This window comes from Amborella trichopoda, chromosome 6 (assembly GCF_054954075.1).
Source record: "Amborella trichopoda isolate Santa Cruz 75 chromosome 6, AtrichopodaSantaCruz75HAP2 v2.0, whole genome shotgun sequence".
Lineage (NCBI taxonomy): Eukaryota > Viridiplantae > Streptophyta > Magnoliopsida > Amborellales > Amborellaceae > Amborella > Amborella trichopoda.
The window spans coordinates 28,596,750-28,623,230 of record NC_142341.1 but is presented as its reverse complement, the minus strand read 5'-3'; the positions used below and the strand labels follow the sequence as shown (position 1 = coordinate 28,623,230).

General features: G+C 38.3%; 1 protein-coding gene across 2 annotated transcripts; it reads left to right on the top strand.

Moving 5' to 3' along the window:
- The first annotated feature begins 355 nt into the window (after positions 1-355).
- Positions 356-20,079, top strand: UBP2 (ubiquitin-specific protease 2). Of its 2 annotated transcripts, none has more exons than XR_002281950.2 (3): positions 356-4,042; positions 9,220-9,284; positions 9,378-9,556. XR_002281950.2 is itself a non-coding variant. In XM_020670918.2 (3 exons), exons 2-3 carry the CDS (start codon positions 1,131-1,133, stop codon positions 19,522-19,524), a joined length of 3,150 nt encoding a protein of 1,049 aa, XP_020526577.1. In that variant the 5' UTR covers positions 488-742; positions 1,072-1,130; the 3' UTR covers positions 19,525-20,079. The 2 variants fall into 2 exon arrangements, 1 of the variants encoding a protein (XP_020526577.1); XM_020670918.2 differs by lacking the exons at positions 9,220-9,284; positions 9,378-9,556 and adding an exon at positions 19,287-20,079 and having other exon boundaries at positions 488-742; positions 1,072-4,042.
- The last annotated feature ends 6,402 nt before the right edge of the window (positions 20,080-26,481 follow it).

Below are 26,481 nucleotides of genomic sequence, written 5' to 3'. Positions count from 1 at the left end.
AAAAAGTATTTGATAAAATAAAATGACTAAAATATTTTTGAAAACTTGAATTTTGGTCATTTTATTTATCAGATGTATTGTTTAGGTGTGCCCCATTGAGATGATGATACATACCAAATTTCATATTCATATAATTTATAAAATAAAAACTAAAAATAAAATGCTCTCATATTTTAGATCTAGGTCAAACAATCAATGCCTTATTTGATCGATGGGAAGTATAGAACTTCTATACATCAGATAAATATAAAAACCTTACCCTAATGAATATATCCAAAGATGGCATACGTCCAAGTCGAATTACCTACCTACAATCTATCTCATATCTCTTGTGACTTAATACACCACCTACCTTTTCTGATAATGTAGTTTCTCATTGGTAAGTTGCATCTATTATTAATAAAATTTTTAATTTTGGCAAAAAAAAAAAAAAAAATTCACCTCCTATCTACATTACAAGATAAGAGTATGTTGGTAAGATTTGAGTATATATTGAGTTGGCTTTCCCCTCTCTACATGGGCATCCTCCTATCCATTTATTGGATTTATCCCATTCTCAGAACTCAAAAACTCTCTCTTAATGTGGTTGGACTTCTTTTTATGCTATTTCTCTCTCTATTTTTTTTATTGGTCTTTCTTCCATCTATTTCATTCTTTTAAATTCTTTGATCTGAGAAAGTACTCAAATAGCTTTTTGGATCCCTGCTGCTACGCTTTAGCAATTGATTGCTGGTTGGGCAAGGTACGTATCTGGGTCTCGTTTGATGCTTAAGCTCTTTTTCTTTCTCTCCTCAAAGTCCCATTGCTCTAACATATGTTTTGGGTCATCCCCCATTGAAGTGTTCGTACATATCATCTTGCTGTTTTTTTCTTGTTGGGTTTCTTTGGATACTTGTTGCTTCATTCTTTTTATTGATTGATACTGGTTTTTTACCAAGATATATTCATTGATATTAATTTGGGAGGGTGTTGATTTCTGTCAAAGCACATATTTCATGGGTCAATTGGTTACTATTGGATATGTGTTGAAGATGGTGAGCCACGCTTCTGAGATGGATTTGGTTTTGATAGGTTTGATGGTATGTTATTGAAGGTTGGAGCTTTTGGGTCTGATTTCCTTAGAGAAATCGATGGGGAAAAAGCTCAAAAAGAGGACTAGACATGGGTCTGGGCATAAGGATAATAGGCCCTCAGCTGTTTCACCTCTAATGGAGAATCATGTGAACCAGAAATCCAAATTGGTTGAAGAGAATACCCATGTTTCAAGTTCCAAATTGGTTGAAGAGAATACCCAAGTTTCAAGTGGAAACCTCTGTAGACATGCTAACAAGGCTGTTAATTTCTCGGCCCTCTCATCGAAAAATAGAAGATTAGGTGTAATTAGGTGTGAAGATTGTTCTAAGGATAGTGAGAGGAAGGAGAGGAAAGGAAAAGGTAAACAGGGTAGAAATAAAGGACTTTATGGGGAGAATTCAGACTCCAATAGTGTTTGGGTTTGTTTGGCTTGTGGGCATATGGCTTGTGGAGGTGAAACCACTGATTTCAAGCCTCACCACCATGCTTTTATGCATTGGAAATATTTACGTCATCCTTATGCTCTTCAAAGAGAGAATCCTTTCTTGTGCTGGTGCTTTAATTGCAATAGGTTGATCACAGTTGATATAAGTGGGGAGAGAGAGATTCTAGGGGATGATAAAGAGAGGGATGAGGACAAGGGAAACAGTAGCGATCTACTGAAAGCTTTGAAACTCATCAATGATATGAAACCAAAAGGTTCAAGGTTAGATGTTGAGGATGTCTGGTTTGGTAACAATGTCGGAGCAGCAACCCAACTAGAAAGCAGCAATTCAGCATTACTGGACACGAGGAAAGAGTGTGACATTAGAAGTGGTTATGTTGTTAAAGGGTTGCAAAACCTTGGAAACACCTGTTTCTTCAATTCGGTTTTGCAGAATCTTCTTGCACTTGGTTCCTTGAGGGATCATTTCTTGAATATGAACCATTTTAATGGAGGCCCATTGAGCTCTGCCCTGAAGAAGCTTTTTTGTGAGACTTGTTTTGATCCCTCTGAAAAAGGAGGCCCCAAGGAGTCAAAAAATTGGGGTCAAACTCATGGAATTTTAAACCCCAAATCACTTTTTGGTAACATATGCTCAAAGGCTCCTCAGTTTCGGGGATATCAGCAGCAAGATAGTCATGAATTACTTCGGTGCTTGCTCGATGCTCTTTCCACTGAAGACTTGGTTTCGAAAAAATCAGCTGCTAAATCTAACAGTGGAGAAGATGAGGAGAATGGTCCTTTGAATGTGGATGTATCATTTGTGGATGGAATCTTTGGGGGCCGACTCTCTAGTACTTTGTGCTGCTCGGAATGTGGTCGCTCGTCTACAGTTTATGAGCCTTTCTTGGACCTTTCTCTGCCAGTTCCTGCTAAGAAACCAACTAAGAAAGCACCGATTGCTCGACCAAAGAAACTGGCACTGGGGAGGCCTGGAAAAGCTTCATTAAAGGAATCTAGGAAGGGTCGAAGGGACCAAGAGAAAGGAAACTCTTTTATTGGGCCAATTTGGAATCCATCTGCAGGAATTGGTTTATCATCTGAATGTAGTGAAGGCTCTTCAGTTCCTTCTAATCCAGTCGTGAAAGAGGAAGAAACGGTAGCTCCAGAGGAGAGCGTTCGTTGGCTGGATTATATTGAAGATCCAAAGGAAGACTCTTCATGTGTCAATGCTCCAGAGGAGAGCTTTTGTTGGCTGGATTATATTAAAGATCCAAAGGACGGCTCTTCATGTCTCGATGCCTCAGAAAGTAAGCCAAAATGCTCGTTTTCTCATTGTGATGGCGACACAACAAAGAGAAATCCTGAGACTGGGTTGGTCGTTGATAATAGGGACACTTCTTCTTACTCCGCCGAACCCAAGCATGAAGACCCAAAGGATTCATCACTTGAAAAATCTGAAACCAACAGTTGTCTCCCTAATGGTGAGCCCAAAATTGGATGCGATTCATCTGGTGATGATAATGAATTCATAGATGATGGCGAGCCATTGGTAATTGGGGATTCTGAGGTTTTGTTGCTTCCTTACAAGGAAATGGATTCCACTGAGGAAGGGATTCTAAGTGATCCACAGGAACCTGATACTCTTCTTAATGGTTATGGTTTGAATGGGGATTCCTCATCTGTTGTTCTTGGATGTGAGAAAGGGGCAGATGAATTTGATGGTCTTGGCGACTTGTTTAATGAACCAGAGATTGTTTCTGATCCCAAAAAGGAACCAGGTTCAGGAGGTAATAACATGCAGTTTATTGATGAATTTGTAACACAAGATTTATCAGAGACTGAGTTTAACCAGGAGGAAGTTGACAATACCGATGCTCCTGTTTCAGTTGAGATTTGCTTAGCAGATTTCACAAAACCAGAGCTTCTTACTGGAGTGCACGGTTTCAATTGTGAGGGCTGCTCCAAAGCTTTAAATCATAATAACAATAGGGAAACCAAGGTTTTGGAAGATCAGGTTAATGGGGCAAATGGTTCAGAAAGCATGGAATCTGAAGCCTCTCTTGATGCATTGGAAACCCAAAAATCCCGACTGATTAATGGGTCGAAAGGTTCACTGCCTTTTGAGCCAGAAGAGTCATCAATTAACAGAAGGTTACCTGCTGATGTATCAGACTGTTCTTCAAATTTAGATAAACGTGGTTGCAATGAGAGCTTTTGTGCTCAAAACTGTGATGATCTATGCAGTTCTGGCTGTGATTCTGCAAGCTCCCGAGGTAGTGATGGTTGCAATCTGGCTGAAAAATCAAAACGCGAAAAATATATGTTGTCAGGAAGAACAAAGAATGCAGAAAAAAGAAAAGATGGCCAAATGGAGTGTTTTAAGAGGGATGGGACCAAAAGGTTCCTTATTAGTAAGGCACCTCCTGTTTTAACAATTCATTTGAAGAGGTTCAGTCAAGATGCTCGTGGCCGCTTAAGTAAACTGAATGGTCATGTCAACTTCAGAGAAATGCTTGAACTTAGGCCTTATATGGACCGGAGGTAGTTCTTGACATTCTTTGGGATTCTGGCTCTTCTTTGCTGTTAGTTTCTATTATCATGCGGTTATCTATTTGGATTTCTATTATGTTTCAACGCTTGCTTTTCTCAAATAATCTCTGAAATGTGATTGGTACCAGGAATTCTTCTTCTAGAGCTTGGATGGATAATTCTAGTTAAACAGTACAGAGAAAGATTTGGCTATCTTATAAGCACTTAAATGAATACATGCATAATACATATAAATAAGCTTGTGTGTGTGTGTGTGCATGCGTGTGTGCGAGTGTTTATCGTGGTGTATGGGTGCGTGTGTGTGCTTGTGGCCACAGGCATATATGGGTGGTTGTGGTTTTCGATGCATGTGCATATGATGTAAGTGGGCTTCTTGTTGTTATTTGAGCATGTATATGCCAGGATTTGTGTTAGTGCTTCTACTCTTAAGCCTTAGCATTTAATAACAATATATATATAATAGTTAAGGTTATGTCCACATCAATACCTTGGAATGGATATTTTTGAAGATGTACCCGCTTTGGGTTATTTCCAAGCTATGAGTCTACTTCATGAGCTTTTTACCACAATAATATTTATTTCTCAAAAGACATAATCAAAGAAAGATTTATGTGTGCTATGTGGTTTTTTGGAGGAACACTATACTTCAGCCTGAGTAATAGAATAAGATGTTCTGTCCATAGTGGGGCTGGATGGTGGAAATTATCGTTTGATGTGTAGTAGTACATATGTGACTTTTTTGCATGATAGTGTTTATAGTTATATACTTACATATATGTAACACACAAGTATCACATCAATACTATGATGCTTTATCCATTTATTAGGTGCTTTGCAAATGCTTGTTTCCATGTTGCAACCATTATGTACAATTTGTATAAAATTGGAGACAATCCTAACCGGTGTGTAGTGCAATTTGTATAAAATTGGATTCAAAAGTGTCCTCCTTGGGACAGGAGGAGGTTATGGTGATCAAAACTACCCTAGAGAGGGAGATCTAGTGCTGAGAAGATTAGGTTTTGAGACTCCATCTTTGGTGGGGGTCTGCCACTCTGCTTGCCTTGCACCAAGCACATTTGGAAGATAGTTGTTGGAATGGAGATTAGATCCTGGATCAGGATGAGGACCTCAAGATCGTGACAAGAAGGAAGCTTCTTATGGTAAGGATCACAGTTTGTACAACCTGAAATCCTGGGATCTCATTCCCAATATGTGGAGCTTGATCAAACTTCGGACCGAGCTCCATCTGGTCCAAACTAAATGTCCCTGTGGGCAATTAACAAGTATAGTAGTGTAATATGTTGTACTTATACTACCACATTGCTTTACAATATTGTAATGCTATCTTATACTATTATACTAAGCTGTATACTATTTTCTTCTATATTGTGGTATATGCGACTATATTTAAGTCAACTATATACAACTATGTTATACTATACTATACTATGCTATATGCTACACTATTTAAATCTACTATATATGTGATACTGTGTGCTCCTATTTTGGTGGCCATCATGCAGTGGTTGAAGAGATGGGCGATTATCTCTTGATTTGTATTGCATATGGTGCATCTGTTCTTTAGAGGGATACCCCTTCTCTGAATATGGTCAAGAATGACACCCTTAGTTAGAAATGTCTAACCAGTGATGGCTTGAATTTTGCGAGGTGTGGGGCTAAACCATGCATTGAGGCAATGTTTAAGCTGTGGTCAACATGATTGAAGTTATTGAAGATTGTCCCAATCAAGAAAATACCTATGGGTGAGGGGCACCAGACCAGCTTGTCTCGGCCACCTCTATGAATGTCCCAAGCCTTGAGAAGGTTCAGCAGGGACTGCAATTCCGTTGTCGCTTAAGTCATGAGGATTCCTCCTAAAACTAGGAGACAAAAATAGTTTGGCCCCCAGTTTCTTTTTTATGTGCTTGAGACAGGCTTTCTGGTTTGATTCTATGAGAAAAACATAGAGAAGGTGCGTTCAATAATTTTGTTCCCCTCCCAAAGGTTCTTCTAGAATCTGACCCTATCACCAGTTCTCAATTGGAATTGAATCTAGGATGAGAGATCGAGGTATGTTCCCGCAATGCGTTTCCGGGCTCTAGAGGCACGAGCATTGGCTGACCCTTGTGGAGCCAGTGCCTGAGTCATCGGAATCATAACTATATTTATTCACCTAGTGCCATAGATGACTTTCTTGAGTGTTGTACTGCCACCACCATCTGACAAGGAGTGTCGTATTGCATTCCTAGATGCTTCTAATATGTAAACCCCTTAGCCTTTTAGCTTAGCAAATGGTCTCTTATCAAACTAGAAGTAATTTGCATGCTTTGCCTACAACACTCCTTAGGAAGTCCCTATGAAGTGCTCCAATTTGACGTCTTGAACACTGGGATATTGACGTCTTGAACACTGGGATATTTTGAGAGTGGATTCGATCAACATTATACATCCTCATGACAAAAAGGAGGTTGTGCTTCCAAAGCCACCAATCTGTGATCAAATCGCTTGACCACCTCGTCCCATTGATGCGTCCTAGTTTTACTATGTATGAAGGAAAACCTAGGTATTTGTTGGTTAGAGTGTCAGTCCCACAATCCTTGGTTAGGACTTGGATGTTAATGTGCAGCATAGAGCTACCCCAGTTAACTTGGTTTTCACCATGTTAACTATGTGGCAAGTAGCCAGTTCGAATCACCTAAGGAACAGCCTTTCGTCGCAAAAGACAAGATTGTCATGCACGTATTGAAGATGGCTAATCAGAGTCTAGATGTGGAGAAACCTTTGACCAAGCATGATTGCATAGATTGGATAACGATCTATTGAAAATCTCACTTGTCATAGGGAAAAGGAAAGGGTATAGGTGGTCTCCTTTGCCTAGACTTCTTGAGGAGGGGAAGGAAAGTGGGAAAACCGTTGATTAGGATGGCTAAGTGGGGGAAGGATATGTACCCTTTGATCCAACCTCTTCATTTGTTGTCGAAACCCATTAAACTGATCACTTGGTTAAGGAGTTCCCAATCTACATGGTATGCCTTCCATGTGTAACTTAAGGATGAGGCCAAGGATGTTGCCTTGATGCCTGGATGCAGTCATGGACTTTTAGGGCCCCATCCAGAATTTGGTGTTCTAAGGCAACTTGGTTCAAGACCTATCACAAGCGTGCCTGCCTAGGCGGGTGGCCAGTGCCCAGCCTTGGGCCCGCCCAGGCCTGTGCCCCACCTAGGGGAGGATATATTTTACTTTATTTTGTTCTATTGAGGGTTTTTAAAACATAAAGGCTTTTAAGGATGGGTTATAGGTTCATTTGAAATATAATCCAACAAGAACCCATTTTAGAGAGAAAGAAACTTAAAAAAAAATTAAATTTTATGATTTTCATTGGATCGAAGTGTTTCTCAAAGTTACGAAAAACGGATTCAGACCTCACCCAGGTAGATTAGATTTAGTTTTGGAGTTTTATAATCTTATTATAGGGTGTTTTTTATTACTTCTGCTCTTGAAAATATCTCAGAGGTGGGAGTTTGGAGTTCAAGCAATCAAAGTAAGTGCAAAAATTTATTTTAAGATTGCTTGCTTTATTTTGAGATATCTTCTTTAGGATCTAGTCGAAGTGGATATCCGGGATAGATATAACCCGAATCCAAATGACAAAAATTGCATTAGATGCAATTATTGTGAAAAAGATACAAAAGGGGGCATAAACCGGTTTAAGAAACATCTTATCGGTATTAAAGGGGATGTTGGCCTTTGTAAAAATGTTCTTGAAGCTATCAGAGAGGAGATTAAGCAATATATGAGTTCTGTAAAACAAAAATAGGAACAAAATCCTTGTCATTTGAATAGATCTATTTCTGCTTCTTTTAGAAGAAATGATCCCGGTTGGAAGTATGGTTATAACCCAAAACCAAACGATATCAATGGGGGTATTAACCGATTCCATAAACATTGCTGGTATTAAAGGGAATGTTGTTTCTTGTAAAAAGGTTCTTAAAACTATTCGGGATGAGATTAGACAATTTATGAATTTAAAAGAACCAGAAAAGGACGAAAATGAGCCTTGTTCTATGGATATATCTTCTCTAGGCTCTTCTAGAAGTGATGGTCCGGGTTAGAAGTATGGTTATAACTCGAATCCGAATGACAAAAGTCGTATTAAGTACAATTATTGTGGAAAGGATACTAATGGGGGCATTTATCGGTTTAAAAAGCACCTTGCCGGTATTAAGGGGGATGTTGCCCCGTGTAAAAATGTTCTTGAGGCTATCAGGGAGGAGATTATACGATATTTGAGTTTAGAGAAGTATAACAAGATAGAAAAGAGTAGTGCGGCCAAGATTCCTAGGGCCTCATCTACACATACTAGTAAGAGGGAGGTAGTAGAAGAGGAGGAAGAAGATGCAGATTCAGAAGAAACAGAGGAGGACGAACTTTATATTGAAGAGGGAGATGACTCTGATGATTCTCGAATCTGATGCATATAATGAGGCTTACCCTATTTCTTCTGATGATGATGATGATGACTGAAGACTCTTGGTGTTGAGTGTTGACTATTGTTCCTAGACTATATATTTTCTGAATTTCTATATATATTCTTTTTCTTAATTTTAGTTTCTACTTTCTAGTTTCTAGTTCTACTATCTAACTTTTGCATGTACAGTCTACATTGTATCAGACCATCAGTGTATGCTTGTATGGTTTTACTGTTTTATCATTATATGAAAATTGAAAAATGAAAATATGGATTATGGTCTCTTATAGATTATCAAAATTCTCTTATCGACTTCTATCTTTCTTTTTTTTCAACTGGGATTATGGTTCTATGGATTATCAAAATTCTTATGGATTATGGTATTATCAAAATTCTTATAGATTAATCATTATCAGACTATCTCTCCTTTTTTTTTTCTTTTTTTTTTTTTTTGGTTCCAATTGGGTCACCCAGTTTCTGGGCGCCCGCCTAGGCGTTGGGCGGCCTGGACCCCCATGGCTGCCTGGGTGCTGCCTAGCGCTTTTTGAAACACTGGGTGGCCATCCCAGAATTGATGGTAGATGGCGATTGGGAAGTTGTCCAGTTTATGGGCTTTGTCGTGCCCTAGATCAACAATAGCCTTCTATATTTCAGATTCTGAGAATGACCATTCTAACCATGAAGTGCTCTCTGCTGATAGAGTTCGGAGCTAAGACCATCCATCGTCGTCGTAGCCTGATGCTTAGTAGAGAACAAATTCTTGAGGTAATTGCTTATGACTTGGTTCATCTCTGTTGACTCTTCGGAAATGCATGCGCCCTGTCTAATATGAATGATGTTGTTGTTTCTCTTTCACAGTTTTGCAGTCCAATCTACATGATTGTACGCCTTTCATGTCCAGATTAAGGATGAGGCTAGGATGTCGGCCTAATGCCTGGATGTACTCATGGGCTTTTAGGGCCCCATCCAAACTTTGGCATTCTAGGGCACCATGCGGGGCAAAAATCACTTGGTTCAAGACCTATCACGAGCACGAGGCAAGCATTTTAGCCAGAATTTTGTATGAACTCTTTATGAGAGTGATTGGCTTGAAGCCCATCAGTTCTTCTGCTTCTTCCATTTTTTGAATAAGAGTGATGAAGGTAGCATCCATCCTCCAGGGGATGGCTCCCTTGTGCAAGAACCCTACGAACATGTCTGAAATGTCTGGGGTGGCTGTCCCAAAATTGGTGGTAGGTGGCGATTGGGAAGTTGTCCACTCCACGGGCTTTGTCGTGTCCTAGATCAGCAATAGCCTTCTACATTTTAGATTCTAAGAATGACCATTCTGACCATGAAGCACTCTTTGCTGATAGAGTTCGGAGTTAAGACTATCCATCTTTGGTGTAGCCTGATGCTCGGTAGGGAGCAAGTTCTTGTGGTAGTTGCTTACGACTTGGTTCACTTCTACTGACTCTTTGGAAATGTATGCACCCTTTATAATATGAAGGATGATGTTGTTTCTCTTTCATAGTTTTTCAGTCATGTGAAAGAAGATGGTATCTATTTGATTCATGATTGATGATACAAAAATATCCTCTCTTGTATGGATGGGGAAAATTTCGGTCTTTGCCTTAGTTTTTATCCTTACATTGGGATTAGATCTCTGATATCTTATGTTAGATCAACATTGATTTCCTTGAGTCGGTTGTCTTTTCTCGCCATTAGATAACGCTTCCGGTTCCATTGTTTTAATTTATTCTTAAGAAGTTTAACTTTTTACAGAGCTTGAATCCAGCTCATCCCTCAAAGGATGTCCAGTGAAGGGGTATTAGTTGGTTATAGGTTGCCATATTCGAACCACAAGCTCAAAGTGGAGGGGCCTAGGTCTGAAAGTGATGGGTTCAGTAACATGAAGGATGAGCTGTTTGAAATGGTTTTAGGGAGAGTCTTGTGTGAACACCTGGGAAATATTGTCACAATCAGGGGAACTTAGGAACTGATCTAGTTTTATTTTGGGGGATTCCGGGGTGGGGGTTTGTGGTTTTAATGGTTCAACCAAGTGAACAACACACCATTAGGGGGAGAACTATGAGATTGTGGTTGAGCACAAAAATGGAGAGAGCAGCCATATTGGCTTTGATATGGCAATCTCTGTTCTCCATGAAGGTCCATCTGATGATGTTAAAGATGTCACTAGTGCATCAGGGTAGCAGACTGGGGGCTGAGATGTGGTCTAGTTCAGCCCAAAACCCTACTCTTTGGCTGGGTTTGTTCGGGTGATTGACTGATGTGAGTTTCCTGCAAAAGGTGTTTGAGATTCATGAGAAACACATTGATACTGAGAAAGAGCATATTAATGACTAGGTTTTTGGTCAAGTCTTTTGGGTTTCGAAGGCCAAGATTCCTCCCTAGTTGGCATAGGTAGGGAGGGATTCCCATGCACAACATCTCCTAATCCTCACCAATCAGACTAGGGAGAGGTTTGGAGGTTCGAGTTTGGTTTCCTTAATAGTTAGGATCTATGGGTGGTATTTTGCAGTATGGTTGAGGATGAACTTCTTCATAGGGGAACCTAAATCCTGAATGTTCCAGACAAGGATCCTCATTTTGGGGTTGGGGTTGGGGTTGGGGCTGGGGGGGGGGGGGGGTTGATTCCAGGACAAGCATCGATGAGGTTGATCAACAACTAGCGTGGAGGATATAAATGTGGAGGGTTGGGATATCTCCTTATTTGTGTGGTGATTTGATTGTTGAGTTCCTATTATGTGATTGGCCTCCTTGGTCACATGCCTTTCAAATGTGTCGTGATCTCTTTGGTTGAGCCTTCTTGTACCATATTGTGTCAGTGAAAACATACCACAAACTTTTTTATTTTGCAGCTAATACCAGCTCCTACCAACAATGAGAAACTAAGCTAACGTACTAATGATGTTTCAATATCAAAGTCTTATTCCAACTAATTTGGGGTCAACTACACGAATTGTGTTCCGACATTCTGCTCTATCAAGGGCTATGCCCTCAGTCAGACCATAAGTCACCATATCTTCTCTCATTACTTCTATCCATGTATTTTTGGGCCTTCCCCTTGTCTTTTTAGAGCCTTCCACTTGAATTAAATCACTCCTCCTGATCAGTGATATTCTAGGTTGATGCTGAGCATTGCCTGACTAAGTCTACTTTCCCTCATTTTATTGCCTATTGAAGCTACCCCTAAGTTCCCTCGGATGTATATTAATTCAAAATAATTCAGAATTTTATCCTTTTTTTTCTTGCCCATAGTTATTGGAGTCTCTCACCAAGGTTACGATTCTGATTCGGAATTCTGATTCTACGACTCCGATAAGGAATCTTCATGGAATCTGTTTTTGTGAAGTCCGGAATCTCGAGTCCTTATTTTAGGAATCTTGATTCCATCACTTATAGAATCTCACTTCTAATATTTATTGATTCTGGACTCCTTAATTGTTGAATCTTGATTCTACGTTTATTAAATTTGGATTCCACGTATATTAATATTCGATTCGATTATTTTCGAATCCAGATTTATGAACATCAAGTGTTGCAAGTTCGTAGATGCAAGAAACCACAAACTAATAAAGCATCTAATCTTTCTTCCACCCTCATAGAATCTTGATCTGAATTTTTTGAATTCGTGATACCACAAAATCAAATACTAATGTTCTTGGTGCACAAATTTGTGACTTATGTATGGGAAACATCTATATAGAGCCTAGGTTGTAAACAATCAAATTAGAGCCTACCTCAAAACTTTCACTAGAAGAGGTTATTTTGAGGCCCAAATATCATCAAATTGACCATCTCGACATCAAGATGCATGGAAATAAGAAAAAAATGGATTTGAAGTTTTGGAAATAGTGCATCTTGTAATGCATTTTTTGATTGTCAATTTCAAGATTTTCAAGTTTTCATAGATCTGCTCGTTCTGCACTATCTTTGAAGCTTTAAATTTTATAACTAAAGATGAAATATAATTTAAGGGTATCACAAAACTTTCCGGTATTGAAATCATATTTCTTGACACTATTTGAAGGTGGGCTGAAATTTGATTGTTTAGAGCCTCGACTCTATACAAACCACATCCCTTACGTATAGATTGAAATATTTATGGATTTTGATTTGAGTTATTTGCAAACCAGTCTGGAGACGATTGTCTCCCATGGTTCGTATGGGCTCTGAATAATAATTTGATGAATGCATTATCGAAGTATTGATTCCATAGATCAACTTTCAACTGCAAATGTCTAGAGTTAAGTTCTTAACATGTATCATTCCCATGTCTTTTGCTGGCGCCAAAGGCAAGTATAACTTAAGCGCACTGGTGCATTAAAATTAAGAGAACTCGGACCTTGCAAAGTTAAAAATTAAATTCTCCATCCCCCGGTATCAAAGGCACATAATACAACATAGACAACTCAATGGCACAAACAAAATCCCATCTTAAACTATAATAATTAAATTACATTTTACAAATACATGAGATACTGGTTGTATCTTTTGTAGACAATTTCCCCCAGTGAAATACAAGTGTCTATTAATTGACCTTATGTTTGATATTGTGTCTAAGGCTCAATAGTCAATACATTGGCTTCAAATCTAAGAATCCCTTTTTTTGGTCTTAGGGACTTCTGAGCTCAATTGCTTAATGAGGTACTAGTCTCGATACCAAATTGATATGAATTTGATATGCAAACTGGTATGAATCTTGATTCCAAATACGTTAGAAACTCAATTCCAAAGATGTCGGAATCTCGATTCCATATATGAAGGAATCTCCACTCCATATGGGTTGATTTCAAAGAGGTCAGGAGCTCGATTCTAAAGAGGTCAAATCTCGATTTCATATATGTAGGGATCTCAATTCCATTTGGGTTGAATTTTGATTCTTATAAAGTAGGAATCTCGTTTTTTTTTTACCATTCTCATTGCATAGGCGTCGATTTCGAAAATAGGAATCTTCTAGCTAGCCACAGCTCCGACTCCTAAAACGATTCGTAATCTCAGGCTTGTCCAACAACTATGGTCTTGCCACTCATCCATCTTAACTATCAAATAGAGATTGAAGGACCTTGCCAGCAAACCATGCATCTGCCTAGTGATTGGGTTAGTCCCATGGTTGATGGAACTTCAACAGATCACTAGGGAGCCCCTAAATTATATTTTCCTACACATACAAACTGTTATATGTGCACCATTGTTCCCTTGTGGACTCTTTTACTATCCTAATTCCTTGTGGCTTTATAAAATATTTATGGAAATGCCATGGATTTTAATCGGTGCAAACCATCCTAAGTATCTGAAAATACTTCAAAGTGAAAAGATAGAACCTCAACATTGTTTGTTTGGTTTTCTAGAAATGCTGAAACGTCCTCCCCTAGTTCTCTAAAGACCATTTTAGCCCAGGGAAAGGTGCTAGTGTTCCATAGTAGCAACACAATGGCCTCAGTGGTCTAGAAGATTTCCCATGGATGCTACTACTATGTTAGCTGTAGGAGAGTGGGTAAAATGAGTCATTTATGCAATGATAGGGTAACTAAAGGAACTATCAAATAAATATAATGTATTGATAGGGTAGTTAGAATTTTTATATTCTTGGTAAGGGATTACTTTTTGTCCTTACGTTTCATATGAGAGCCATTTCCTTAGAGCATTGCTCCTTTCTAACTTAAGTTTTAGTTTCTTAACATAAGAAAGAACAATAGGTTCTTAGTGTTTAGGAATTTGACTATTTCTTATAGAATATCCTTGTATCACTATTACAAACAAAGTGGAGATGAGTTTTAAGAAGGGGATCCAATTCCTGCAAATTTCAATTACCAGTTTGTGGATTTCGTTCTTTTGGAAAGGAGCTTAGCCTGGTCTAAAGGTTCCTGTGACAGGTTTGGGCAACAATTATCTTCGCAAAAGAACTCATGCCATATGAGTGATCCATGGCATTTGGTTGCTTAGGAGCTTGGGAGAGGAGGGTGTGGTGTTTAGCTTTCATGTGCAAGAGAAGGCGAACACCAAGTAGTTCTAGCTCAATTCAAGAGGGAAAGTGGGGGTTCGGCCTATTTCAGTAAGCGTAGTGGAGTATACTTGGGTTTAATGGTGTATATTACATGGGCAAAAAAACTGAGATTAAACAGAGGGAAAGGCTTTGGGTTGTGTGAAGTTGCTTAGAATGACTCTGGGTGCTTGCTCATGGTGAGCTTACAGCAAGAATATTGCACACTCGAGGAGTGGTTAATTCATTAATTTTGGGAGGTGAATCTTTCATTTGTAATTATGAAAAGATTTTTCTTTTTTCCTCTGGTTTTCTTTGTAGGGTTTCACCACATCTTTTCTTGGCTAGTGAACTTTTGAAAAACAAGATGTTTTTGATACTTAATTCTCAAAGAAAACAAAAAAAATGGGATGTTTGTGATACTTGTTTTTCTTATGCATGTGAAAGATTCTACAATATCTTGTTGATGTTATTCAAAGAAAATAAGATAAGAAAACATGTATTATGATTTGACAAATGAGGATTTATCCTTGTTTAGCAAAACCAATAATCCTCCAATTGTTTTAATTGTTACGACCCTTCAATTTACACAAGTTGTTATTAACATAGCAAGTACTTAAAAGATTATGAGTTTTGTTTCATGGATATAGAGAATCGCCCTGTTGAAGTTTGTTTGAGTAGTATTGTGTTTTTCACTATCATCTACATTTTTGTGATTTACAACATGTTAATCTGAGCTTCTATGTCATCTAACTGACTTGGATAAGAGCAATACTTAAAGTGTCTTTATTTTGATGGCACCTCATGCTTTGTTGTGATTTCCTATTGAGAAGATTATTGCATCAGATTGAGTTGAGCAATATGCACATGTAAAAATGGCAAATCGTTGTTAAGGTTGACAGCTTTAGGTAGTTCTCATGGCTGCAACAAGATGTACTAATTTCGGCAATGATTCGAACTGGAATGAAGAGCAAAAACTTTTTGGGGAATCATTGATGGCGCTTAGAGTCGCCGCATACCGATGAAGCTCAAGGGGAAGTTCTATAGGACAGCTGTGAGACTAGCTCTTCTTTTATGGGACAAAATGTTGGGTGGTCAAGAAACTAACATACCCAGAGGATGAGTGTAGCTGAGATGAGAATGTTGAGATGGATGAGTGGTAAGACAAGAAGGGATAGAATTGAAAATGAGTACATTTGAGGAAACTTAGGTGTGGCTCAATAGTCGATAAGATGAGGGAAAGCAGATGGGCTGGCCATGTGCACCGCAGACCCAATACATCAACAGTTAGGAGGTGCGGTTTTGTTCAAGAGCAAGGGGAAGGCCCAAAAGGTCATGGATAGAAGTAGTGAAACAATATATGAAGACTTATGGTCTCACTGATGGTATGACCCTTGATAGAGCATAATGAAGGAACAAATTTGTATAACCGACACCAATTAGTTGGGATAAGGCTTTTATGATGATGATGATGATGATGATGATGATGATGATCAACTTTAGAGGGGCAACAATAGGATTTAAGGGGTAAAGAGCTGAAAGCTCTCCAGGAATGAGCAGTCACCATATTATTGTTTCAATGGATAAGACTATATGTAAGATAAAGAATGGATCCTCCATTCACTTGCAAAATCTTGCATGCGTTTAACTATCGATTTGCAAAACTTGCAAGTTTGTGCTTTGTGGTTAGTGATTTTGTTCCTTCAAAAATAGGAAAAGAGCTAAGAGAGATACAAACCTATGTGATCTTGATGCATATTTGTATTCAATTAGTATTTTGGCTGTTAAATGTGGATTGTAGTAAGATTTTCAAGTATGTATTTGGGAGGATCAAAAAGGAACTTGATTAGATTAGAGTTGGACACAGTCAGGATAGGGGACCCTACTCTGTATCTAAAGAAGAAGAGAACACATTTATTAACGACAGATGGGTTACTTTTGGTAATTTCTAAATGGCACATGCACATTTGGAAATTTTTTGATTATTTGCTAGTTTGAAATCTTAGACAATGATCTTGTGGGTGTTTTGTGATCCCATTGACGTAGTGAAGTGTAACTATAACCTAATGAGGAGTATTTTATCATCATTTGCATGACGTGAGAATTCTAATGGGGAGTTATCTGAATTGGAGTGATCAATGGGTGGCTGATCCATATGTGGACTCAACATGAGCAAGACTTGCTTATGGTTCAGGTGACTCTTCAATCTCACTTAGCAAAACAAAAATGTCACTAGCTTGATACTTGACTTGCCCAAGTCACTTTAATGGTTAAGACTGGTGAATATTTTCAATGGGTGGAACAAGAGACACTAAGTAGGTTTCTGGGGTAGTCCATTCTATTCAGTTTTTGGCCAAGAGTGCTAGCTTGATCCATGTTGCGCTGGCATACTCCTTAAAGAACTTATGATCTATGAAAGTGTTTTTGACTCGAACTCAAATTGCTTTAGACTAGCACAATTTGTTTCCTCCATTTTGTTTTTTGGGGCGGCGGGGGTGGGGGGTTAATTTCAGTATTTGTTTCCTTACTGTATCTTTGCTGAAGAATCTTGTGGCTCTTCATTCGGTGGAATAGGGGACCAAGTAGGTTGTTTCGTTCTGTTGTTTTGCTTGTTCTTATCTATTATTCTTTGCAAAAATTTTTTCATCATCATTATCATCAGAGCCTTTTCCCAACTATTTGGGTCGGCTATATGAATCCTGGTCTGCCATTCTACTCTATCAAGGGCCATACCCTTAGTGAGGCCATAAATCCCCATGTCTTTTCTCACTACTTCCAACCATGTCCTTTTGGGCCTTCCACTTTGACCAACTCGCACCTTCTAACAGGTATTGTAATGGGTCTGCACTGCATATGGCCGGCCCACCTAATCTACTTTTTCTTATTTTATCGCCTATTGGAGCCACATCCAAGTTCCCTCGAATGTATTTATTTTGAATTCTATCCCTTCTTGGCTTGCCACTCATCCATCTCAACATCCTCATCTCCGCTACACTCATCTTATGGGTATGTTGTTTCTTGACCTCCCAACATTCCGCCCCATAAAACAAGCTGGTCTCATAGTTGTCCTATAGAACTTTCCCTTCAGCTTGATTGCTATGTGGCGATCACATCCTCATCTATTCAAAATTTTCTTATTTTCCATAAATCATCATGATTTCTTGTTGTATTGTGTGCTTATGTTGATTAATATTTTCTTTACTTTATACCAAGTCATGCCACTTGTGGACCAAGAATTGACAATGCGTGATTTAATTAGAGGAGTGGCATAGTCTTTGTCGAGCTGCCACCAAGTTGAATTTGGAGTGCTGAATCTGAACTATGTCTTTAGATCATGAGTAATGAGATTTTTAATGGCAGATTTTGTGTAGGATTCTCCCGGGATGATTGTTCCTTCATTCTTAGAAACTGAAAGGCATTCAGCCAATAATATTAAGAGCACTTGTGGTCAGCAGTTAATTTGTGTATACGAGGCTTCAGGTGTCTCTCTATGCATCCTTTATGAGTTTAGATTGTTCCTGTATAACCTATCCAGTTGGTGCAAGTGCTGAAAAACTTGGGCTTATGAGGTAACTTTGAGGCAGTTTAGGTGCTAATGGCAGATTTTGTGTAGGATTCTCCCGGGATGATTGTTCCTTCATTCTTAGAAACTGAAAGGCATTCAGCCAATAATATTAAGAGCACTTGTGGTCAGCAGTTAATTTGTGTATACGAGGCTTCAGGTGTCTCTCTATGCATCCTTTATGAGTTTAGATTGTTCCTGTATAACCTATCCAGTTGGTGCAAGTGCTGAAAAACTTGGGCTTATGAGGTAACTTTGAGGCAGTTTAGGTGCTCAACTGATGTTTGGTGGGAGCTATCCGATTCGTTCTCTGGAGGTTTTGAGAGGAGTACTTTCGCCATAAAGAGTTCTTAATTTGCTGATTTGACATAAAGAGTTCTTAATGTGCTGATTTTTGAGGTGTAATTTTCATTTGCTATGTGGGGTTGTCATCCCATGGGGTTTTTCTGTATCCTTTGGGCTGTTTGGATGAATCTGTGTTTTTTATTTTGATGATTTTGTGTATGCAAGTGTTTTACAAAGCTGCCTACCTTATAAATTGCTAAAACTAAGACAAGGTTTATATGATAATCTAATGTAGGGTTCTAAACAATTCTGTGCAAGTTTTTTATACTTTTTCAGAGAAATATGCTCCTGGTTACTCTTTAGACATTGCATTACCTAAAACATCCACTTTATGATATTCCAATCATGAATCAAAATGCTCAGATATGTAATAGTGTCCAATCTTGAACTGCAACATGTCCTAGCAAATATTATTCATATTTTGTTATATGGAGGGGGAAATGCACAAAATGCATGTGGGTTGAGATTCAAGATACTCACCACCTTCATCAAAGGGAAGCATCGTCCACAGTTTACTGTGGCTGTGGCCCACGACCATCTGGAACCTATATAACTTGCATTTTATACACTTTCATTGTTTTCCTAACTTATATTTGTGTACGATTTGTTGCCTTCATGGTAAGCAGACATGCATGTGCTTGGGTCAAACACATGCTCACCAACAGACCCATGACATGTTTAAATTCTTCTGGCTTGAATATGGTTTATCATGATTTTTAGCATGAAACTATATGCATGGCATGGAGATCAGTAGTCTAGCACCTCTGCGACTGTTAACCATCTTAAATAACCTTTAGCACTAAGTGATTCCATTTTCATTCCATTGTGCATAGAAAGATACCTGACAATCAATTCTTTTGTGGCACATGAGCAGGTGTCCCGACAAAGACAGCTCCTTGTATAGTCTTGTTGGGGTGGTGGAGCACTCTGGGTCAATGCGAGGAGGGCATTATGTGGCCTATGTGAGGGGCCCCCACAGTCGTGACCCACAAGGTTTGGGTGAGTATTCCTGGTTTTATGCGAGTGATGTTAATGTGAGTCGGGTTTCTCTCACAGAGGTCCTCAAGAGTGAGGCATACATACTTTTCTATGAGAAATGCATTAAAAAATGAGACATTTTAAACTTATATACATATACTTGGGTAACCTTCAATGGAGGTCATCCCCGCCCTTAGATGATCCGCCAAGTGCCAAGGTTGAAGGCATTCTATTCATGGCCAGGGTTCCCCTCCCAAGAGGAAACAATGGGAAATGTGATATTTTTGGTTAGAGGATTGAGAGCTGGGAAGTGGGTTGGATTTGTAAGGGATGGTTGTTTATGCTATCACTTGAGGAGAAAAGAAATGAAGAATTTTGGGGTTGTGGTGAAAACCTGAAAGGTGCCCATTTTTGACGTGATATGACTGTTTGGGCATATGGAAATTTGGCGAGGTTCTGTTTTCATGTGATGAGGTGTGGATGAAAACCACCCGCCCCCCGCCCACCCACACCATATATGCATACGTCTTATATGGTGAAGACCAGTTGTATGAACATTAAAGTGAATGGGGTTGGTGGCCATGGCTTTGTGCAAGTGTTTTTGTGAGTCTCCCTACTCTCTTGCCACTCTAATGATCATATACTTTTTTATTATTTATCGTAGTTTCGAAAATATTTTTGTGGTGGAAGCTCCTAGCTGTTTCGTACAGATTCCATCGTCATCGTCATGATAGCTTATTTTCAATTAATTGGGATCGGCTACACAAATCTTGGTCTGCATAATTCATAAAAGTTGGTAACACGACAATTTGTTGCATTGTTGTCAATAACTAAAAATTGAAATCCTATAATAAGATGTCATTATCATCATCATAGCATTTTCTCAATTAATTGGGGTCAACTATACAAATCTTGGTTTGCATAATTCATAAAATAGTGTAACACGATGATTTGATGCCCCGATGTTGATAACTAAAAATTGAGATCCTTTAATGGGATGTATAAATGAGTGTCGTTTCATAGAACAACTTATGCTCTTGTCATTGAAGAAAGATTTTAAGTATTGATGTTATTAAGTTTCTCAACTGGCCTTTTCTGTTCTACTACTTGTAGGGGTCATTTAACTTACTATGCACGGTGGTCTTTCGGACTATCGAAACAGCCTTGTATGGAAAGATTATGAATCCCTATAGATAAAAACGTGATGAAAAAGTTCTGAAAATTGAATGACATTTTGAGATTAAATTATTTGATGGATTTGAAGCAAAATAATCAAATGATATTATGCATGATCATGGAATCTCATAAATGAAGGACCACAGTATGAATAAGCACGATGAAAAAGATGATCAAATGGGGATTCTAAGATCAATGGAACTTTTCTAAATTCAAAACTCCAACAATTATAGATGTCAAGAATATGATCTTATGAGAAAATAAAATTCAATGGAGTTTATCTTGATAAATACACATTATGGACTTAAGCATATGAAAGGAGGACTACCATCAAGATCACTGTTAATGAAACTTTAAAAACTCTTTCTCTTCAATTTTCTCTCACAAAACCTTAGAAGAAGGAGGGGAGTAACAATTTTTCAAAATGGTTAAAGAGTTGAGATAATTAGGATTTTTGAGATCTCATGATGTGCTTTTATTGATGTATCCTTGGACTTAATCAACACTTTTGATGCACTAATCCAAAGGCACATGAGAGGCTAATGTATCTAGCCACCTATCTCTATCCAACCACTAGGATGAAGGGATGAGATTTCACACCATTATCACTCATCTTAACCCTAAGGTATGTCACTTTACGATTTTGTCATTAGCCTATTGTTTTTGTTTCAAATGTATCCAATATGGCCTTACAAAAATACCTTTAGCTTTTTTTTAAATAATGTATTAGAGTAGATAACCACAAAGGCTAAAGGGCAAAGAAGTAATTGACAAAGCTCATGCATGTAGAAATATTCTATTTTATCAAAGCCAATTACTTTATAGATATAAAATTGCAAACCAATCAAAATAAAGATAATGTTCCTTTCACACATGTGTGAATATATTTTTCAACTCAAATTTGTAAATGCATTTTCTCTTTAATATCAAATAAATAAATTAATTAAACTTTACACATGTCATGCATGACCATATGATAAAAAAAGGGTCTTAATTTATAATATTATATAATAAAGTATAACAATATATAACAAGACACCATAATACAACCCTTTATAAACACAAGTAACCAAATGTCATTCTAGTCCCTTGCCCAGGGATCAGTGCATAGCTAGGTGGTAATCTTAGAGTGTGGCGTGAGGTGCCAAGTGGCAGCCTTATGGCCACTCGGACGCCACATGGCACTACTAGGTCAGGACTAAAGTAGAATTTGAGTCAAACAATTTGAAAACCATCATTTTTTTAGTAAATAAAATTCTGAAAAATTCACAATAAATATTTAAAGATTTTTTGAGAAATTAGTAGGTTTTTATCATCATTATAAAATCAGACAAAAGTTATAGTGAGATCTTAGGCTAATAACTATAGGTATCGGAGTATTCTATTGGGCTAGTCTTGAATGATGTTTCGTAGAGTCTCAGATCTATCCAATAAACTTATGTTCCACAGTCTAAAGCAGAGACACATAATTGGCCATATCAAACCCACTGAGCCGGAACTTTCGATCACTCAGCTTTCAATAGATTACAAGTGTACCCCTGTGGGACATGATTTAATTTAATTATAGGGGTCATATCAAAGCACATGTGCACTGACTATTCCAAACTCGGATAATGCATTTGGAAGAGTGGCTTCCCGTACGAAATGAAACTGCACATGCCATACAATGGTCTCGTGGCAGAATACGGACTTATGTCCCATAAGCCTTGACCATTCCATATAGGATGAATACTCAATAAGTACTCGGGTTCTATTTTTCTCATTTGAATTCTTCAAGCCTTGGTCAATTGCATCTAAACATGAGGCTAATTTATAAAATCCTGACTAGGAGGTGATCCCCACACTTCCTTGAGAAATTATTTTCTCAACACGTGAACTCTCGATGCCTCATGCATATTCGGGGTAAAAGAATCTGGGTTTCATTTCACAAGACGCCAAGATTTTAATATCTCAATCGCTCCCACTGAATGAGAGACTACTGGAATTTAAGCTTTGATAGGCCATATTTCCAACATTCTTCCACTTGGCCTTTTGATCCTGAATTCGTATATCTCTTTCTCTCATTATCGTTCACAATAAATCAAAGTATGCATACTCATCTACAGATTTATCATTCACAAGCAATAGACAAAGTAATAACAACTATGTTAACCTCCTTAAACCCATCCCATGTACATGCCTCACAAAATCATTTACCCCCAAGCCTTTGGTTAATGGATCTGCATGCATAGCCTCAGATGCAATGTAACCAACTTCTACTTCACCAGCTGTTATCTCTTCTCTTAATCTATGATATTGAGATTTAATGCGCCTTGACTTGCTGTAGAACCTTGATTCAACTGCTACTGCTATTGCAGCTTGATTGTCACACATGATTCTAATTGTTCCACGTTTTAGAGGGTTCAAGTTAAGATGATTCAAGAACTTCTTAATCCAAATGGCTTCTAACGTTGCGGAAATTAAAGCCATATACTCGACTTCCATAGTAGATAGGGCTATAGTGTCTTGCTTCTTGGTGCGCCAATAAATGACACCACCCCCATAAAGAAATAGATAACCCGAAGTGGATCTCGAGTCATCCGGGTCTCCATGATAGTCGGAGTCTGTGTATCCCAAAACTTTAAGCTCACTCACATTGCCATAGGTTAATCCATAATCAAATGTTCCTTTCAAATACCTCATGATTCTTTTCACGACTTTCTAATGTTCTAATCCAAGATCACTTTGGAATCGACCAATCAAGCTTTGAGCAAAAGCTAGATTGAGTCTAGTTCCCATGGTTAAATACATTAGTGTTCCTACGGCACTCCGATACGGGATCATTTCCATCTCATTTATCTCCAGATCATTGTTTGGTTTCATAGTGACATTTAATTTTCCTTTCCTTTCCACAGGTGTGTCTATAGGCCTTGATTCACTCATATCAAATCTCTCAAGAAATTTCTTGCAATATGTAGATTGAGATAAATGAATAGTGTGGGCTACTCTATCTCTTATAATATGAATCCCTAACACATATGAAGCCCCTCCCATATCTTTCATATCAAAATTACTTGATAGCATTGCCTTTGTGTCCGTTATATGGTTTAGGCTACTAGCTATTAGAATTTCATCCACATATAAAGTCATGCAAGTAATGCCAGTCCCACTGGTCTTATGATATACACAATGGTCATCCTCATTTTGGTTTGAATCCATATCTAATCAAGGTTTGGTGGAACTTAAGGAACCATCTTCTTAAAGCTTGTTTGAGAACATAAAGTGATTTGTTAAGTTTGTACACAAACTTTTCCTTTCCTTTCACAACAAAATCCTCGGGTTGGTTCATGTATATATCTTCTTCTAGATCACCATTTAAGAAGACGGTTTTCACATCTATTTGATGCAATTCTAGGTCAAGGTAGGCTGCTATGGATATGATCATCCTCATTGAAGGAATTTTGTCAACAGGTGAATAGATGTCAAAATAATCTACCCCTTCTTTTTTAGTAAAACCTTTTGCTACAAGTCTTGCATTGTATTTTTCAATAAATCCTTCGGAGTTAAGTTTCTTTTTTAATATCCATTTAGATCCAATGGATCTAAGGTTATATGGTAATCAGACTAACTCCGATACATGGTTCTTTATGATTAAATTTATCTCATCTTACATGACTTCCTTCCATAACTTATGATCCAAACAAGACATAGCATGTAGGTAAGAATAAGGTTCATCATCGAGTTCTTCTCTAATTCTCTCATAGTCCTCCTCAAGGGTAAGTGAAAAAGGTAGGTGGTCTCCTTATTCTCTCACTTCCCCTAAGTGAGATGCTTTCAATTTCTTTGTTAGGCTGAAGCTCATTGAAGTCTACTCTCTTTGGTTTGATTATCTCTCAACGAATTCATCTTCAAGGAAATGAGCATCAAGGTTTTCAATCACATTACGATCCAAGAGGTTATAAAACCTAACTCCTTTCCCATGAGTTGGATATCATATGAAAACACATTTTATGGTTTTAGGATCAAGTTTGGATCTATTTTGGGATGGTATGAGAACATAGGTTGAACATCCCCAAACCTTGAGGTTCTTTATTGAGGGAGGTTGACCCATGAAGAGTTAGTAAGGAGTTGATTGAATTGCTTTGGTGGGAGTCCGATTAAAGACATATGTGGCGGTTAGAATCGCCTCCCCTCAAATCTCTAACCCAAGATTAGCGGTACTCATCATACTTCGCACCATCTCAACTAGGATCAAATTCCTTATCTCGACAACCCCATTTTGTTTGGGTGAGTAAGGCATGGTGGTTTGATGGACAATCCCATTTTGGACAGAAAGATCTTGGAAGGCTTGGGAGGTGTATTTCCCACCCCTATTTGATCTAAGGTTTTTGATGGTTCGACCTAGTTGGTTTTTAACTTCCGCTTTATATTGTTGAAATTTGGTTATGGCCTCACTTTTGTTTCTCATGAGATAGGTGTGACCAAAATGGGAATGGTCATCAATGAATGTTATGAAGTACCTCATGTGCCATAGGTCGACATACATCTGAGTGGATTAGTTCCAAAAGGCTAGAGACCCTTTTGACCTTTTGATAGGACTTATTTACTATCTTTCCTTTAAGGCATGCCTCGCATCTATTATGAGAATCGATATTCATTTTATCAAGCAATCATTCTTTCATCATAATATGCATTCTAGATTAAATGCCATAAGGTAAAATTTTGTAAATCATCACATAAGTAAGTAAACCCATTTTTCATTTTAATTTCGTAAAGCCCTTGAACCGAGTGTGCTACAAAAACAAGGTCTCCATTAATAGAGTCAACATGCACATAAATATTTTCTTCTTTGAACAAGAGCACAAACCTTGCTTTACTCATCTTGGAAACCGAGATGAGATTATTCCTCATCCCGGGTGCATAGAGGGTGTCATTAAGCATGAAAGTCTCACCATTTGTGAGCTCCAACACATTATCCCATTTTTTTAAAACCTTTTCCATTTAATTTTCACCCATATAAAAATTATAAGTATCGGGTTTGACATCATAAAACCTTCTAAAGCCCTTCATAGAATTTGTCATATGGATAGTAGCCCCCAAGTCAAGAACCCACACATCCACCTCCTCATTGACAATCAAAGTCTCATGGACCACGCAAACTCTCTCTTTCTTTGGTCCTCCACCGATATTAGCTTGAGGCTTACCAGTATTGGGCTTAGGAATAAAATGAGGGTTTTGTGGAGGAGGAGGATACCTTCAAAACTTTTAGGTATACCCGTATGTCATGCATCTACAGCATTGCACCTTCGAATAATCTTAGCTTGAGGGCTAAACCAACCACCCACCTACGATCATGGGCATGGGTGGTGGTTTAAGCTTAAAAGGCATGGGGCTAACATGGTTTGGTGGGTAGCATTGGTTTTAGGTGGGTAAGGACTAAATGGATAAAGGGAGAAGGATTTTCCCTTTTGCTTCCCCTTCCCTTTCCATTTGCCTTTTCCCTTTCTTTTCTTATTCTTAGACTCTCACTCACTCCCACATTACATATATTCACCATAGAAGAGTTAGGAAGAGAAGAACAAATAGAAGTAATGAGTAAGGGAGTAGAAGAATATGATGGTTGGTGAGATTTTACCTTATGGACCATGGAAGATGGCCCATCCATTGCCATCCTTCTTTGCTCTTCCCCTTCCATGAAAAATGCAATCTTTTCCACTGTTGTAGGTGCATCTTTCCACAAAAGTCTCTCATGAGGGTGAGATTAAAAGCGCAAACATCGTCGTTTGTGTCACCTCATCATATGAGTGGCCGACTCTCTCACTCTCCCTTATACAACTCTTGAACTCTCTTAGATTGTGGGAGGATTATGTGGTCCAAAAGTTAATAATGGCAATAGACCATCTTCACACATAATCAATTTTCCTTCTCCATTAAGA